Source organism: Ictalurus furcatus, chromosome 11, assembly GCF_023375685.1.
Source record: "Ictalurus furcatus strain D&B chromosome 11, Billie_1.0, whole genome shotgun sequence".
Taxonomy (NCBI): domain Eukaryota; kingdom Metazoa; phylum Chordata; class Actinopteri; order Siluriformes; family Ictaluridae; genus Ictalurus; species Ictalurus furcatus.
In genome coordinates, this window is record NC_071265.1 from 15,315,854 (window position 1) to 15,335,365 (window position 19,512).

Here is a 19,512-nt window from a genome sequence, read left to right on the forward strand (position 1 = left end):
AAAGAGTTAACGATGTTTAATTTTGCAGAGGAAGAGGTAGGAGGCTGCAGTTAAAAGATTTCAGATTGAGTTTGTGCTGTGTAGAAACTGTCGAAAATACCTTTTTGATCATTTCGAATACTTCTTGCCAGATATGTCTCGTCAGATTGCAGCACAACAGACAGTTGCTTGCTGGCATTTGCATGGTCTGATTGTACGTTACAGGCTTCATGTGTCCAGAGACAAATGTTCTCATCTTTTAAAATCTGAAAGTCTTAAAAGTTGGTCCATAACCAAGAACTGATTAATAAATTCTAATGAAGTTTGACTAATCCTGTTTTTCAAACAAGAATGTATGATGATTCACTGAAATATACTACATAGCCAAACATTTGTGGACAGCTGACCATCCCACTCATATGTGCTTTTTAAACAGCCCATTCCAGATTTAGTATCTAATTTGCTCTTATAATAACCTCCACTCTTCTGGGAAGTCTTTCCACTAGATTTTTGAGTGTGGCTTTGGGAATTTGCTCATTCGTGCTCATTGAGCATTAGTGAGGTCAGGCACTGATGTCAGGTGAAAAGGCCAGTGGCATAAAGGTGTTCAGTAAGACTCGAGTTCTTCCACTCCAACCTTGGAAAACAATGTCTAAATGGAGCTTGCTTTGTGCACAGGGGCATTGTCATAGTGGAACATTTTTGTGTTCCAGTAAAGGGAAACTGTAATGCTACAACATACAGAAACATTCTAGACAATTGTGTGATTCTAACTTGGTGGCAACAGTTATGGTCAGGTATCTACAAATCTTTGGCCATATAGAGTAAGTCAGTTTCTTGAAAACAGTGGCATTAGTAATGTAGACTGCATTAGAGATCATACTGAGTCAGTATCAGGAGTTTGCCATTAAAAGATGCCAGCAGTAACCTATGTGAACAGGATATCCGTATACATTTGCATTTGCTAATTGGCCTAATGTTTTTTTCCAGCGTGACTTAGAATAAAGACTGGAAACAACTAAGCAGATGGGGGTTAAGGGTCTTGCTCAAGGACCCAGCAGTGGCTCTATGGCGATGATGGAAAGTCACAACTGTCCAATCTGTAGCCCAAATCCTTAACCACTGAGCTACCACTGCCCTACCATCACTGCCCTATCTAATTTTCATCTATCTTTCAAACAGCTATAGAACTTTTCTCAGCTGGCCAGGTACCATGCCTTACTAGACAAACGTTTACCTCAAATGAGATGACATTTAGCCGGTTGAAAGTCTACATCATAAGATTTCACATAAAAATCAATTTTTCAACCAGCGAAGTTTATTTATAATTTTTTTTTATGAATTTGGTTATTTCATGGAATGAAAACATTATTCATATGCATGACACGTTGTAGTTTTTATGGATAAAATGTCGCTTAGTAAAACCAAGCCAGACCTACTCAAGATGACAGACAACCCCCATGTCTAATTCTGACTTTAAGACCTATGAACCGACTTGTAAAATGGTGTGAATGTATCTTCTTTGAAGGATAAGACCATGGCTTAGGGTCATTAGAAAATAGGCAATAAACATAACATCAGAAAAAGAATACATTTTCAGCAAATTTCAAAAACAGAGCCCTAGTAAACAATCTTTCAACATGAATTAGGTGTGTAACACAAGGACACTACCTGCATCAGTGTATATATTTGTTTGCGTATTGGTATTTAAACCTGAATGGGGCGTGACCTGTTAGGGGGGGTTATCAGAGGTAGAAATGCCAGCACCACCAGCATGGTCTGAGAATTCTGACTCTGACTGTTCCTCAATCTCAGCTACATCACTCAAGTTCAAAATTTGTCTTAATTAGTGATGAGTTTTTTTAATCCCATTTGTTACTATTTATTTAACGATATATTATGATATTTTCAAACAAATTTAATCGGTTCTTTTTCCCAAAATATAAGCAAACTAGTTGTCCAAATGTAACCCACTGTAGCCCTGAACAGGCAGCTACTAAGGATGAAGGGACACTAAATGCATCATGCAGCAGCTCATGTTCACATCAGATGAGGTCTTTGTCCTTCGAGTTTCCTAAACCTCCCACTCACATGACTTTTTTTCATTTCCGTGTGGGATTCACACCTATAATCTCAGCATGATGCCCTACAACACCAGCACTTTTAGTCTTCTGTTTTAGGAGCTTAGCTTTCCATATGCTGTATAATTTTATGTAATTTTTGACTAGAACCAAATGCCAAGTCGAGTTAACAGAGTCGGGATAAAAGTATAAAACCAATGTATTTATGTAATAAATGTTTTTTTTAAAAATTGCAGAATATTATTACAAGCATAATTTCTGCCTTTGTTTTGTGGCCTTAATATCATTCTCGAAATAATCCCTAGCTAAATTAAATTACATTGATAAGCTAATAAAATAACAGTTCTGGTTAGAGATGTAGATTTTTTTTTAACTGTACTGGAGTAAAGTCAGGTGTATTCATCCTATAATGTGCATTCTTGTGAATTTAGAGTTCACTCTTTCCACTGACGCCTCTTCTATGTTTAAAATCACAATCCTGTCCTTTTTTTTTAATAAAAGAAGAGGAGGTGTGCATCCTCTGAGTTGGCTGTTTCATTGTCATCAAGCCCACAAGTGCAGTGACATCAGCGGAGCTGGTGAGGGGGTTTGAGTCACACTTGGTAACACAGTGGTGGGTGAACAGGCTGTATAGCAGTGGGATCAACAACACAGCCAGATTTATGGCTTTCTGGAGAGTTGTTTATGCCAAAAGCCCTGGTTTTAGTGACCCTCTTGAAAGGCATAACGATGTCAAACAGTTTTGTAGTGCTATTATAATACAGCCAGCTCCAGAATTATTGGCACCCTTGGTAAAAAAAAAAATGGGTACAAATATTCTGAAAAAAGGTCATTTAACAGAAATTATAGTAGACTTGGTGTGTCAGGTCTGAATTGTAGGTAATAGTGTTAATCTAACAAACGAGAAGCTCAATGCACAACGGCAGGTAATTGCTTTTGTGTTCAGGACTTTTTAGGTGACTCAGGGATGTGATTCCTTTATGTGTAAGTGTTGGGAGCTGAGGGCACTTGTAGACAAAGGCTTAAGGAGCTATCGATCAAGACACGTCTGACCAGATGCTGAATTATACACATACAGACACACACACAGTGATTCTATTCCTGGAGTGCTTCCAGATGTTGTTTGGTAAAAACTCTATTTTTGGCCATGTGGGTGGCTGGGTGTGTTTGTGAAATGGTATGTAAGGCCTCTTGAGACTGAAAGGTGAGAATTGCCTGCTTTGCAGTGGTGTGTGTGTGTTAGGAATTGGAGCAGGTGTGTGTGTGTGTGTGTGTGTGTGACCTGACAGGCCGACAGATGGAGTGACTAAGGCTGTTCCCTTCATGATTATGCCGAGAGAGGAAGCATAGATCAGAAAAAGCCTTATGTATGGCCTCAGACATACAAGAGCACTGATTATTCATTTTTTTCCATTAACATTTTTTCCCCTGCAAAACACTGGTTTTCAGATGTGGGAGCAAGTCTTTGTTTTGCAAGTCACAAATAAGTCTCAAGTCTTGGCATTCCAGTTCCAAGTCTGTAGCTTTATGTTTCGAGTCGGAAACAAGACACAATGCGCTCTTTAATAAATTTAAAGCCAGGGTAGTAATTAATATAGTAAATTTACACAAAATTGGTGTTCATCACAACTCGATGGAAATGTATAGGTATTTGAAAGATGCATAACTATAAAACTGGAATATTTCAGTTTAATTTCACGTCAGATGAGCTGTAGACTATGTTCATTAATGGTACCCATCTATCTCCGTTTAATTTGGATTTGACTTGGGATTTGCTTTGTGCAACTTCAAATGCCAAACAAAATTCGCTGATATTTATCTGATATTCTTCAACTACAGCTTTTCCATGTTGCGATCCTTTTATTGTCGTAAGCAACATAATCTTTGAAGCTGAAGGCTACTATATTTGGGAACATGGCTCCCAAAAGTGCCTCTGTCGTCGGGGAATGAGCTTTCAGCTTTGTCATCGTCTAGTGCAGGGTTGCTGACGATGAATAATTTAATCAACAAAACGTATCAATGGTCGATTAAGCAAGGTCATCATTTAAAAAAAAAAAAAAGAAAAGAAAAGAAACGTGCAGCAAACACTAGGAAAAATGAAGCAAGCGTGCCGTAGTTACGTTTGGGATCATTTTATTTAAATGGCGATAATGTTAACCACAAACATTGTGATTGTGTTTTAAAATGCAATAGGACAACGCTGAACCATGATATACCATTTGCAAAAGGTGCATACGGCAGCCTCCGTGACAGGAAATTAAAAAACTACACAACCGCAAAGACAGGTATTGTATACGCTCCTAACTTAGATGAATTTTTTATTTATTTTCATTATTTATTTATTTATTTATTTATTTAATATATATATATATATATATATATATATATATATATATATATATATATATATATATATATATATATATATATATATATTTTTTTTTTTTTTTTATAAATGGCATCCCTTTATTGTATACTTTATGGAGTTACAGACACTTCCCACTTAAATTTTTGTGCCTGTTCTTGGGTTTTATAATATTTATATAACCAGCGACAGTTATTGGTACTTTTAATTTTGTTTTCCTTTGTTGTTTTTGTTTTTTTTTCTTTCTTCTTTTTTCTTTTTTTTTTTCTTCTTCTCAATGAAATATTTGGGAAAGGGAAGGGAGGCGAGAAGAGAAAAGGTAAATGAACGGATGCACGCAATATGGATAGGCTCACATGCACTCGATCGCACGCAATATGAATAGGCTCACATGCAATCGATTGCCAGAGTGCGCATCTGAGACGGCATCATGTGACACATTGTATATTATAGTCATTATATTTGATTATTAAATAAGTCATTTTATCAAATGGTTATAATCACATCTATTAATTTTACAATCCTACTAACCTATTATTTAGAGTAAAAAAAAACCCTTTTCATTTGGGTAAGGAAGCTGGCATTTTGAGTGGGATTTGCACACTGTTATATACAGTAGACACGTCTTACAGTATCAGCGATTAATCGATCAATCATCAATTTAAATGATGATCACTCATGGGAATTTGTGTAAATTGACATCCCCCGTCTAGTGCAGGTTGATTGGCAGTCTGACTGGTTGAACGTTGACCTTTGAAATTAAAATCAGATTTTCAGATTTGCTGAAAATGAATTGTTTGTTTTTTTCGGGGGAGGGGGTTCAGTACACTCGGTTAAATGTTTCATTTTTTTTCCTTCGGTTTTCAAAATGCATCAAGTCTTTCCAAGTCAAAGGGCTCGAGCGCAGGTGATTAATGTCAAAGTCACAATTCTCCTTTGATTCTGTTGCGTCGAAAGTCAGCAAATTTGTCCACGGCACTGCTGTTTTCGAAATTATCAGCACCCTTGCAATCGATATTTTCTGAAACTGGAGAGAATGAAAGCACTGAGGTTAGAAACATATTTGTGGTTAGAGGGATCTTGTTCCAATTCTCCATGCAGAACCTTTTAAGCTTCCTCACATTCCTTGGGTTTGTGCATGTGGTCTTTCTTTCAACCAAACCACAGGTTTTCAGTGATGTTCAATCAGATGACTCAGACGGCCTTTACAGAATATCGATTTTATGTTTCCTTAAATATTTCTGTGTTGATTTGGAAAGATATTCCAGTTTATCAGCTTGTTGAAAGCTATATCTGTGGCCAAGTCTGAACCTCCTGGCAGCTGAAATAAACACCATATAGCCAAAGGTGTGTGGACACCTAACCATCACACCCATATGTGCTTGTTGAACGTCCCATTCCTGATTTATTCACCCCTTTGATATTATAATAACCTCCACTCTTCTGGGAAGGATTTCCGCTAGATTTGGCAGGGATTTGTGATCATTCATTCACAAGAGCATTAGTGATGTCAGGCAAGAAGTCCTGCCACACAGTCGGGGTTCCAGTTCATCCCAAAGGTGTTCAGTGGGGTTGAGGTCAGGGCTCTGTGCAGGTTACTCGAGTTCTTCCACTCCAACGTTGGGAAACCATGTCATCATGGAGCTCGGTTTGTGCACAGGAGCATTGTCACGTTGGAACATGTTTGGGTCTCTTAGTTCCAGTGAAGGGAAATTGTGATGCTACAGTATACAAAGACATTCTAGACAATTGTGTGGTTACAACTTTGTGCTAACAGTTTGGAGAAGGCCCACATATGAGTGTGATGGTCAGGTTTCCACACACGTTTGGCCATTTAGGGTACTTCATTCATAATGCTACAAATCCTCAGAAGAGACCCTGAATTAAAAGGTGCCAGTGTTAAAGTTTGCACTCTTGTATGTGAGGATGAATGCAAAGTGTGTGTGTGTGTGTGTGTGTGTTTCCTGCCTGTGAGTCAGGGTGGCAGCAGCTCTTAATCCTACACATTTGCACGGCGAGTGTGACAATGAGGGAGAGTAACCTAACCCTCTTCTCAGTACCGAGCCAACACTCTGATAATGGAGACCAGCTAATGACATCCTCCAGCTGCGTCCAAAACACACACACACACACACACACACACACACACCATGCCATATTAGTCTCCTTTTCTCTCTCTATCTCTCCTTCCCTTGGTATCTCTTTCCTCATCTCACTGTATTGCCAGCCGTATCTCTCAGACTATCCATCTATCTCTTACTTTATTGCACCCTCAATTTCTCTCTCTTCCTCTGGCTGTCAGGGAACTGCCCTCCGTATCTCCATCTCTTTCTCTCCCCATCCCTTGCGTCCTCTCTCCCTCTCTCCCTTTCTCTCCACTCCGCCTGACTAATGTTGCCTCCTAACAGCCTCGCTCGGCTCTGCCTCCCACCGCTGGTTTATTTACACCGCTGTTTAATAGCCCGGGGGAGTGCATGAGCTACGATGACACGCTACAATGACTCTGGGCGCATTCTTAACAAGTTGCTGAAAGACGAGAACCGTGAGGGGGAGGGGTGGGCAGGGGGGATGTGAGTAGGAAGATGTGAGTGTTTTTTTTTCTCTCCATGTGCTTATTTACCATGTCTAGCATCATGGAGGATGTCTGATTGTTACGATTTTAAGCTGTCAGAAGGTGTTTAAGAGCAGCTCTTGTGTTTACCCCTTCAATAAAACGCTGGGTCGTTAGGAGTAATTAGAGCACTAATTGCTGCAGTTACGAGTAAATTGTTCAGTGCAAGCGTGAGAGAACAAGACCGAGGAAGCAAGGGGCTCGTCGAAATCTCCGACCAGCTTTTATTGACCGGGGCAGATTAATGATGAGCCTTAGGTGAGTGGATGGATTTTGTGTGTGTGTGTGGACAGCTGGGCAGGCGTTTGGTTGAAAAGTCCTGATAATTATATGCATGTGTGAAAGTTTTGAGCTTTTTGGGATATTTGGCTGGTCACCGTGAAGAAATGAAAAAGATTTTTTAAAAAGATTTTAAAAAAGCCAAAAAAATAAAAATACTAATTTCCTTTGGAGATTAACCCACATGATTGGGGGGCATGGGTTTATATCTTTGGTCCCCACAAGAATAGGAATATCTGAGAGTTTGGCCCTTTTTGGGGACGTTTGACTTGTCCCCATGAGGAAAACCTGCTGATTTACAAAAACAGCGGCTTTTATTTAAAAAAAAAAAAAAAGAAAGAAATCAAATAAAGAAAAAGATATTATTTATTAAAGAGCCAGAAGATATTATTTTGGTTACTGGGGTTATTGTTAGATTAAGGTGTAGGCATAATATTAATAATTGTGTTACTGGAAGGTCCTTACAAATATATTAAGACAAATGTGTGTGTATGTGTTTCAGACATTTCACACTCTACATGAGGTGCTAGTGTCGTTTGGCCGCAGGGTGCTGTGTTACCCGCTGTACCGGCACTTCTCTCTGATCACGACAGCAGTGCAAGACGCCGCTCGCATTTTCCAGGGTGGTGAGTTTCCCCGCTCTGTTTCTGACTCTCCTTGTGTCTGTCTCTAACAGCAGCCGGACTCTGTCACAATAAGACCCTTGAGTGGTTTTCACACAGCGCCAGAGGTCAAGTCAAGGGTCAAGACCTTAACGTGACCTGGCTTTCACACGCCAGGGTCTGTCTTTCTTCCTCCATTCGTTCCCTTGTGTGGCCCTAATAACTGCTTTGCTTTTCAATTGAAGAATTTGTCCGCTCGCCCTTTGTCCACTCTTCACTGGCGGAAGGAAGAGCACCATCCTTCTGGGTTTTTTTTTTCCCCCCATGTTTTTTCTTTTCTTCTTTAAACAGGGTTGATGAAACAGTATCTTGGTGAACGAGGGTTTTTGAACAATGAACTCAAAGCCTCAAAGAAAACATGGCGGGTGACGTGAGAAACAGTCAGATCTGAGCATGCAGAAATGTCCTTGTCCTGTGGAGTGTGATGGCTAAAGGAATCTTTATTCTTAGTAAAGTCAACAGATTTGTTTCAGCTCACGCCTGGATGTCTATCTGTCAGCAAGAGAGAGAGGCGGAGAGAGACTTCACAGGGAGCACTGGCTTTGCTGCGTAGACGCTTTTGACTTTGATATCTCTGTGGGAAGAGTAATCTTTAAATCAAAGTGACTGGCTGAGAGAGAAAGCGTGAGAGAGGGAGGGAAGGAGAGGGGCGACTCTCTCGCTCTCTCGCTCTCTCTGTGTAAATACATTTAGGATGTGTGCAGTGAGCTTATCCGGAGCATGTTGGTTTAATGCTTGTAAATGATGGCAATTAAAGGGCCTTTTAGCTGCTGGATTAGCGCGGCTTTGGCTCATTAGAAAGTGAACACCTCGCTGCACTGGTTGCGAGCGAGCTCATTAGCTCCTGTTAAGTCTTCGCTAACTCCCTGCCACACGCTGTCTTTCGGAGGGCAGTTCCTTTTGGTATCACAGGAGACGAACAGTCGATTTTACTCCGAAGCAGGTAAGCGCTTTGATTTGTATGCATCGTTAACTTGTAATGCAGTGCATGTTCTGCATGTTGTGCCGTAGGCTTAGCACGGAAAATGACACTTTTGTAGCTCATTTGTTTTTGCTCTTCTATAACAAAGCTCCAAAAATGTTGCATACTTCCTGTTAGCTGGCTGGTTTATTGCCTGGGATTAGTTGGTACACTGTATGATGGGCATATGATTCTCTGCAGAAAACTGGAGCAAAAGGGTTCTTGGTAAACAATAAAGGAGAGACTGTTTGGGGAGACCGAATCAATAAAGAGTCCTAGAGTTAAATATAAATATAGCGTAAATAATTGTGTGGTGAAAATGTAGGTAACCTGTGTACAGTCATATTGTGCATTGCTGCTGGGAAGTACATGTTATTTATTTTTGTCCCTCAGAACCATGACACACATTCATTTCTGATAAACAGTATTGTTATGATCCCATCTCTGGTTTCCTCTCACTCTCACTGCCTCCTGTTCATCATTGTACTTGTTGTACATCACTCACAGGACATGATTCTAGGCTGATATGTTACAAATCGGCTTGAAGATGTCTGTGAAATCTGAAACCTGGGTTAGAAAGTGTCTTTTTAATGCTCGCAGTGATCAAACATCAGCGATGACCTCGAAGACCCTAGCAGCATTTCCTACTGTCCCTCTGAGCCATGAGCCTTGTTGAACATGAAGGATAATTCCGTCCATTCTGCCGAGTTTATGTGTCCACCATCATGACGGCAGCATCTGCTTTAACAAGCCACACCAGTGACACGAGCCGCTTCATTACAGTGCAACGCCCTGCTAATGAAATTCCCAGGGAAAACCCGATTAGACACGTGCACTTGTAGGGTGTGCTGATCTGATCTGATCTGAAGCACTCAGAGGCTAGAAAGCAAGCAGTCGTAGATATCACCGGAACAAATGCATTAAAGGTGTCGTCGTGAGGAGGAGGACCGTGCAGGAAATAATCTGGGGTAAATATTTAAACAGCCCTCAAGCAGCATGTTTGGTATTCTGCAGAACATTCTAGAGCTTCTAGAGACTCATGGATTTGTTGATGGTGTTTGCTAAATATTTTCATGGAAGAAGTCAGCAATGCAGAACCACGCAGAAGACAAACACTTTCCAGGCACTTTCCTGGGGTACAACTAAACATTTTCTACTTTTTTCTACTTTTTTATAGTTGTGACCTGGTGTTTACATCAGAGCCAGAACAACGTTATTCAAAGTGAAAAGGGAGAAAATCTTATTTAAAGATTTCATTCCAGTTCCAATGAAAGACATCATGCCTACCTCTACATTTACAATCTAATCTACTTATGGAAAACCATTCCTGCTGAGTTATCACTTTGATCAGCATCATATGCAGTCCTCTCCCCGAAAGCGCTGAACAGCAAGGCCAGTTCTTTTGTTTTTGCGATACACTGAAGACATTTGTGTATGAGATCAAAACATCTAGATGATATTCACATCTAGCTGTGTTAAACAACTTAGAACACGGCACCTTTAGTAGCAGACCACCCAATTTTTAGGAACAAAAGTATAGGAACAGATAGCCTTATAATAAATGAAAGTAAACAACACTTAATATTTGATTGAATATCCCTTGCTTGTAATAACTGCATGAAGCCGGTGACCCACTGACATCAAACTGTTGCATTCTTCTTTTGTGATGTTTTTCCAGTCTTGTACTGCAGCTTCTTTCAGTTGTTGTTTGTTTCTGTCGGTTTCTCCCTTCAGTCTCCACTTCTTGGAGGTGAAATGCTGTTCAATTGGGTTAAGGTCTAATGATTGACCTGGCCAGTCTAAAACCTTCCACTTTTCCCCCCTGATAAAATCCTTTGATGTTTTGGATCATTGTCTTGCTGCATGATGAAGTTTGTCCTGATTAGATTGGATGCATTTCTATGTAAATTGACAAACAAAATGTTCCTCTAGACTTCTGAATTCATTCTGTTGCTACCATCCTCAATGAGTTACATCATCAATAAAGATTAGTGAGAATGTTCCAGAAGCACCCATCCAAACCCAAGCCATGACACTATCTTCACCATGCTTGACTGATGAGCTTGTATGTTTTGGATCATGAGCAGATCCTTTCTTTCTCCACACTTAGAGAGGTTAGAGGTTAATCTTGGTTCCAGAATTTTGTGGCTCCTCTCTGTATGTCTTTGTGAATTCCAATCCTGCCTTCCCATTCTTACTGCTGATGAGTGGTTTACATCTTGTGATATGGCCTCTATATCTCTGTACTTGAAGTCTTCATCAAATGGATTATGGATTGTGATACCTGCACCCCTACCCTGTGGAGGTTGTCAGTGATATCAGTGACTATTGTTTTTGGGTTTGTCATCAACTGCTGTTGTTCCCCTTGGCTCACCTGTTCAGTGTTTGTTGCTCAGTACACCAGTGGTTTCTTTCTTTTACAGGACATTCCAAATTGTTGTATTGGTTATGCCCAGTGCCTGTACAATGGCTCTGATAGATTTTACCTCTTTTCAAAGTTTCAAAATGGCTTGCTTTTCTCCCATAAACAGCTCTCTGATCTTCATGTTGGCTTATCCCTTTTAACAACAAATGCCACAGGTCTTCAGTGTACAGCAAAAACGGAAAGAATTAGCCTTGCCATCCCAATACTTTCGGAAGAGAATGTACGTCAGTCTGTGTCTCATCACCGGAGGTTAATTCACTCAGCATTTTAACAAGAGCCTCATCATCTCTTCATGCTAACATCAGTGAGGAAAAAAATTATTTAAAAAGTCGGTTTTGTTCTTTTGGCTGAATTTCTTGATGTTTTATTAGGTAATTTAAGCACTACTGTGTGCTCTCATTTGTACTGAGTGTGTAAGAGCTCCTCTGTTTTGATGGCAATGGAGTGACAGTGCAGGAGCATCACAGCCATTCTGACAGCCGGCATCTGACTACAAGCTGAACAGATTAAGCGAATGACTGGAGCTCCTATATGTCACGTAGCTATCAAAGCACGACATGGTCCGTGTGAGAAAAGGTTCACGAGGTTTTAAAGATTTCAAAGTATATTATTTGCAAAGCAAATTATTTTTCCACTCCACCACATATTCTCTGAACAGCGAACTGACATAGACACAATATTTCTCTTCAGAACATAATCACAAGCCTCACAAAGACTTGGCAGCAATGGCTCTGAATCCTATCTTACTGAACTTACTGAAGCTCCTTTCTTGATTTTCTCATGACCATCCCTCTGGTTTACATTATTCCAGACTTTCAGCTTGTCTTCAAAGTCTAGCAAACCTAAAGTTCTGGAGTAAGCCACCCACTCCGTGACTTCAGCTCTGCTAATGAAACAATAGCGTTATAAAAAAAAAACAAACAAGCAAAACCCAGAGCAGAAAGGAAACGAGCAAAAGGTTCCACATGGATGGATGAGGTCATGGAGTTGTTGAGAGAGAAGTAAAGAGAGGTTCGGATCCCTGGAGTTTTTTTCTGCTGGGAGCTGCAGCAGTCGGTCTTGTTCTTTCCTGCCAGGGTAAGAGCCCCTGCTTAAACGGGAACCAAATGTTTCTGCAAGGCTTTCCTCAGCACAAGAGCACTGTTTGTTTTCGCAGGAGGCTGGAATGTCTCCACCGGCTGCCAGGCTATTCTACGAGAGGCCCGGAGTATCCTCTCCTGCACCTCTCATACTTTTCTTTCTGCGCTCCTTTTGTGTCTCTTCAATTTTCCTATTGTGCTAAGGAAAGATAGTTTTACACCTTCTTCAGAAGGTTAGGGTCAGCGTACCATTTTCTCAAGACAGGCTTGCTGTCTTCAGTTGCCTTCCCCCCTCTTTTAAACCCTTCTATTTACAAACAGTGGAAACTCTTGGCAAAATAGTGTCTGGTAATCCATTATTTTTTCTCCTCCCCAGAATTGCAGCTTTAAGTTCTTCCCCTCAGGTTTCCCATTGATTCATGTAAACAAACTTTCCTTTATTGTCTGGCGTTTGGCTAATCTGCTGAATGATTTTCCTCATTCCAGGTAAGGCCTTTGTCCTGAAATGCCTGCTGGCCGTCCATAAGATCTTCAGATACAATGAGCCGGCTTATATCCTCAATGACCTCTACATCACCGACTACTGCATTTGGATCCAGCGGGTTAAGTAAGTTCAAATAGCTTCCTTTGATGTGGCTGTATGGGATGTTTTGGGAAACTCAAATTAATGTTGCGGTGGAAGAGGGGGCGGGTTTGTAATTAGGGAACAAATAATGTGAAGTGGCCCGACGCTAATTTGTGTAGGTCAGTCTGGAAGGCAATTATTGCCCCATATGCTATTGAAGAAAAAAAAAAAAGGTAAGACATGCTGTATAAATGAATACTTTAGCTCTGAAAACAGTCCAAACACCATCTGGTCCTGTGCTAAGGCTACAAGCTGGAAGTAGGATAAAATGTTTAAATCTGAATCGTTTTCCTTCTGCACACAAGCAAATTTGTGGTTTTAGACTGTTCTGGAATGTGAGCATGAGCTCAACGCTGTGTCGGCGTATGAATAAGGGCTTTAATCAGAATTGAAAATCTTGTTAGATGTCATGGCTTTGTGTCCCCATGCTGGCCTGAAGAATTCTGCAGCTCATTACTGATGAATGATGATGAAGCTCTCGTTTGTTATGCTGAACTCGAGTATTCTTTTCAGTTTCAGAACAAATAGTAATGCTCCCCCCCACTAACAGCCCAAAAAACTCAGTTGAACACAATTACTTGCATGTTTAAAATCAGAGCCAGGGAGCACATAATTGAGTAATGAGCTACGAATTCTGCTGGCGAGTATTCAGGCAGAGTTGTAGTCTTGTGTGTAAAGGCTCATGCAGAGAAAAATGGGCCTGATGTTATAGGCCTGGTGCCCAGATGCAGAGATGATAAAATCTGTGAGGACCCAGAGGATTTCTTCCCCTTTCCTTTTTCTCTGGCACAGATTTTCTGGAGACCAAAGCCTTTACGGCGAATTAATAATAAGTGAGTAAAAATCAATCATGGTGTATCAATCATTCAGAGTGGTGTTTGGTGATACTCCCTACATTATACATTGTACAATATATATATACATACATATATATATATATATATATATATATATATATATATATATATATATATATATATATATATATATAAAATTTTCTGTATGGAAAAGCAACCAAAATTGGCTACTAAAAGACAATCTGGACTTAAATATACAGTATCTCACAAAAGTGAGTACACCCCTCACATCATGTGACAACACTGAAGAAATGACACTTTGCTACAATGTAAAGTAGTGAGTGTACAGCTTGTGTAACAGTGTAAATTTGCTGTCCCCTCAAAATAACTCAACACACAGCCATTAATGTCTAAACCGCTGGCAACAAAAGTGAGTACACCCCTAAGTGAAAATGTTCGAATTGGACCCAAAGTGTCAATATTTTGTGTGGCCACCATTATTTTCCAGCACTGCCTTAACCTCTTGGGCATGGAGTTCACCAGAGCTTCACAGGTTGCCTCTGGAGTCCTCTTCCACTCCTCCATGAAGACATCACGGAGCTGGTGGACGTTAGAGACATTGTGCTCCTCCACCTTCCGTTTGAGGATGTCCCACAGATGCTCAATAGGGTTTAGGTCTGGAGACATGCTTGGCCAGTCCATCACCTTCACCCTCAGCTTCTTTACCAAGGCAGTGGTCGTCTTGGAGGTGTGTTTGGGGTCGTTATCATGCTGGAATACTGCCCTGCGGCCCAGTCGCCGAAGGGAGGGGATCATGCTCTGCTTCAGTATGGCACTGTACATGTTGGCGTTCATGGTTCCCTCAATGAACTGTAGCTCCCCGGTGCCGGCAGCACTCATGCAGCCCCAGACCATGACACTCCCACCACCATGCTTGACTGTAGGCAAGACACACTTGTCTTTGTACTCCTCACCTGCTTGCCGCCACACACGCTTGACACCATCTGAACCAAATAAGTTTATCTTGGTCTCATCAGACCACAGGACATGGTTCCAGTAATCCATGTCCTTAGTCTGCTTGTCTTCAGCAAACTGTTTGCCGGCTTTCTTGTGCATCATCTTTAGAAGAGGCTTCCTTCTGGGACGACAGCCATGCAGACCAAGCTGATGCAGTGTGCGGCGTATGGTCTGAGCACTGACAGGCTGACCCCCCACCCCTTCAACCTCTGCAGCAATGCTGGCAGAACTCATACGTCTATTTCCCAAAGACGACCTCTGGATATGACGCTGAGCACGTGCACTCAACTTCTTTGGTCGACCATGGCGAGGCCTGTTCTGAGTGGAACCTGTCCTGTTAAACCGCTGTATGGTCTTGGCCACCGTGCTGCAGCTCAGTGTCAGGGTCTTGGCAATCTTCTTATAGCCTAGGCCATCTTTATGTAGAGCAACAATTCTTTTTTTCAGATCCTCAGAGAGTTCTTTGCCATGAGGTGCCATCTTGAACTTCCAGTGACCAGTATGAGGGAGTGTGAGAGCGATGACACCAAATTTAACACACCTGCTCCCCATTCACACCTGAGACCTTGTAACACTAACGAGTCACATGACACCGGGGAGGGAAAATGGCTAATTGGGCCCAATTTGGACATTTTCACTTAGGGGTGTACCCACTTTTGTTGCCAGCGGTTTAGACATTAATGGCTGTGTGTTGAGTTATTTTGTGGGGACAGCAAATTTACACTGTTATACAAGCTGTACACTCACTACTTTACATTGTAGCAAAGTGTCATTTCTTCAGTGTTGTCACATGAAAAGGTATAATCAAATATTTACACAAATGTGAGGGGTGTACTCACTTTTGTGAGATACTGTACATGTTACCACACTGTATTTAAGAGCTTCACACATTAAGGGCATTTCACCTTAAGAACTTTGTTCTATTTAAACAGTCATATAAACTGCAAGTAAAAAGATTTATATGGAATAAAATTTGTGCAAAAAGTATTGAACGTAAAGTTTCAGGAAACAAACAGAAACATACAATGAGAGAAGAAAAACACTCTGAAAATGAAAACACTGGACTCAGTGGCAAAACTTGAACATGGTCTTTTTGTGGTCATTTTTCTAAGCTTCCTTTTCCCTAATCATGGTTTACGAATGCGCTACCAGAGTTTTCCTTTACACTCTGCAAATTTACGTTCGTTATCCTGGCTCAAACCTCTTGTCTGGGCGGGGCTTAGCAGTGGTTTACTCTCATTGGCTTGTGAGATTTGGATTAATGGCTCCCCGACCAGGAAGTAGAGACTTCAGTGTGGCCAATTTTGGAGAGTGTTCTGGATGCGGTTCTCTGTATAGTTATAGTGCTTGTACTTTGTAGTGGAGATTACTTACTTACTTATTCAGTATATTCTTTCGTAATTAATATTTGAGGTTTGGGTAGTCTCGTACGACTATTTTTTCTATTTGTGTTTGTTTCTTGAAAAGTTACATTAAATACAAATTTAATTCCATAGATTTACAAAAATAAATTTAAAAATTTAAAACTTTGTGAACCACCAAACAATATTTGCCCCAAACCAGTATGACAACAGTAGAGAAAAAGATGATTATTATTATTATTATTATTATTATTATTATTATTACATCTTGGTGTCTAAACTTTGTGTGGCGGTCTGTGAAAACCCATCAGAGGTTGCTGTGGCTGAATTCTAGCAAACTGATTTTGGCTAAAATTGTGTTTTCAGCATTATATATTTCACCAAAGCGATGTTGAAATCTTTTTTACTTACTTTTTAATCTTGCTTAGGCTTCCTGGAAAGAACATACCAGACCAGTTTAATAAACTGATAGATATCCAGAAACTGGTTTATTTCCTCACACAGTCAATCAATATCTCAGTTTGTTCAGGTTGTGGGCATAGTTGTGTGTCATAGTGTAAGGGACACAAGTCTAATCAAGCCTGTGCCTTCACATCGTCATCAAAACAAGGCAGATTGCTTACACACACTGTATAGGGTTTTAAAACGTTTAACTTGGCTAATAAAAAGACAAGAATTTTATCCGACAGAACAGACTGAGTCAATCAGCGATTATTCCAGCTCTGATGTAAAAGCAGACAGATACCAGTCAAGCCGGGAGTGATGATGAGTATTGTGTTTACGTTTAGCTTAGGTCATAAGACTAGACAGACTGATGTGGATGACGCATATGATTAAAGTGACATTTCCCACCATAAACAGAGAACATAATTCTTTTATAAATTCTCGCTGAAGTCGATTTTCCATTAGCATATTAGATAATAAATGTAGAGGTAGGCGTTGGCTTGCCTGTCAGCTCAGGATCATATTAAAACAGGGTAAGACAATTCCATCTGAAGTAATATAGAGATGATCGTCTTTATTAAGGACTCTTAAAATAGTTTAAAGATTTCTAATAATCTGTATTTTTTTAATGTGAAATAAGGGATGTATATTATTAAACAGAAAATGTGTGTGACTTTTGAATAGCCTTGTCAGTTGGTAGGCCATAGTTTTCATGCATGTCTTATGTTACAATTGAACTGTTAATGCTAATTAAATAAATACATTTCTAAAAATTCAATATACTCCCTTTACCCTTTTGGGGGGGGGGGGGACTTTTTTTCATTTCTCATCAGATCTTCATTTTGGATTTAAGAGATCTCCAGCAAGCTCTGTTTTACCATTTGGAAGCAAAATGTGATTTATGACTCACGTTTGAAGGACGTACAAAAGGACACAATTTACGATTTTTGCATTGCAGGTGCTTTGGCACCACACCACTTCAGACCTTAAAGCCTTTATACATCCTGCGTAGGAGCTCCTCATTTCAACATCGGAGTACTCTAGTACGAGTAATCGCTCAAAAATACTGTATACTAAAACGTCAGTGTACGCCAAACCCACAATAAACATCCAGTAGCGGATGAGCCAAACGACATATGAATCTGTAATGACTGCTAATTGTCTGGGCAAATTTTGAACGCTCCGATATTCTCCGATTTTACATTAAATCCAGTGAAATTAAATTTATAAATGTATGTTTGACTTAGCTAACATTAGACAAGTATATAGTTAGCGTAAACTATATTCATTAGTGGGTAAATGGTCCAAAAGTACTGAAAGAAAGAAAAAACCCATCCCAGGAACCACAAATTTTTTCCGTAATGTTTTTTTTTTTTTTAATTCTTTTTGATAACACTTCTTCTGTTGTCTTTTCCATGACATTCAATTCGTAGAACAGAAACCAGCATTCTCTCAGCAACACCATGGATGTATGTGTAGCAGTTCGAGACAAAACAGAGTATCGCCTTTGTAGTTTTGCTCAACCGCAGTACCGACGACATTTAAAAATATCTACCAGTTGACACATTTCTACTGGCGTCTGATTTCTTGCACTAGTTCACATTGAGTTGGAATGTGCACTCTGCTACAGCAAGAAAAGAAAAGATGAGAGGCGGAGAGTAAGGGGAGCACAGAAAAGTACTTTGTCTCGAGTGCAGAGTGCGTGAACAAGCTCCACTGTCAACATGCTGGAGAACTCGATTAGTCTTGTCCAAATCATCAAGGAGATGAAACAGCAGGAAGCACAGTTTCCTTCCATTACCTTTAAATATAACTTGGCATGCTGTCTTCCTCCACGCCAAATGAATCGAGCGAGATATCGATGGCATTGACCCATGATCAAATGGTGGTTCTCCTTCTTTTTTCTTCTCCCAGTTCAGTAAACAACCCCTAGTTTTCTTTTTTTTTTGTTTTTTTTTTTTTGTTTGTTTTTTTAAATGTTGGCCTTAAGCTAGAACTGCAAGACAGGCAGCACACAGGCTCTCAGGTTCTTCATGCTAGCCTCGAGGCATTTGGTGAAGGAAAAGATCCTGACGCTTCCTTATTTTCCCTTTTATTCCGACAGCATGTTGCGAATCGGTTTGCAGCTCAGCTTTTTTTTTTCTAAACATTAGAGCCTGCTGCGTGGAAGGAGCCCTAGTTGTCATGCAAAACGACTGAAGGAGATGTTGGTACTCTACAGCTTTTTCATGAAAATCCCCACCGTTCTGGTTTGCATAGGCAGCTCCTCTGCTGTCTTTCTCGCTTTGTTGTGGCAAGCTTTTCAACTCCTGACAGATCTGATAACAGATTATTTAAACTCTGCTTTGCTCTGCCAGTTATCTGTGTGAGATGCTTCAGCTCGAGCCTTTATCTGATCACTTCCACTTGTGTGAAGACTCCCCAAATCTTTCATCGCCACTCCGACACAATCAGCTGCTTGCGATAGACAAAAGGATTAATGAGCGCTAGCTCGCTCGATGATTTATGACATCTGCCTAAAATCCGACTGCTGGTAACGCTCAGAGCAGTTCTCCATCCAGTCGTCCTCGCCTGCTGAAAAGTCAAGTTGCGATTTATGGCCTTGTAAAAGACATCAGATTGATTTAAGCTGCTGTGAGGTTCCTCCCATCAGAAACGGGACAAAGTGACTGGAGTGGAGTCCGGTATTTTTTGATTGACAGGGTTCCCGAATGCCTTGTCTCAATCACCACCCTGAACTTCTGCCAAGTTATCACAGTCGTTAGCATTTATCATGCCTGGAGTAGAATCAGCCAATATTATCCGAGTTCCATAAACTAAAAAAAG

At 40.4% G+C, this 19,512-nt stretch overlaps 1 protein-coding gene across 2 annotated transcripts in view; it reads left to right on the top strand.

Moving 5' to 3' along the window:
• The window catches only part of shq1 (SHQ1, H/ACA ribonucleoprotein assembly factor), a 69,479-nt gene that overhangs the window by 41,779 nt on the left and 8,188 nt on the right, over nt 1-19,512 (top strand). The window contains exons 10-11 of one of the 2 annotated variants that reach the window (XM_053637029.1): nt 7,818-7,941; nt 12,929-13,049. In XM_053637029.1, coding sequence (XP_053493004.1) covers nt 7,818-7,941; nt 12,929-13,049 — 245 coding nt within the window. The remainder of the gene's footprint in view (nt 1-7,817; nt 7,942-12,928; nt 13,050-19,512) is intronic. The other variant, XM_053637030.1, reaches the window with a different exon arrangement.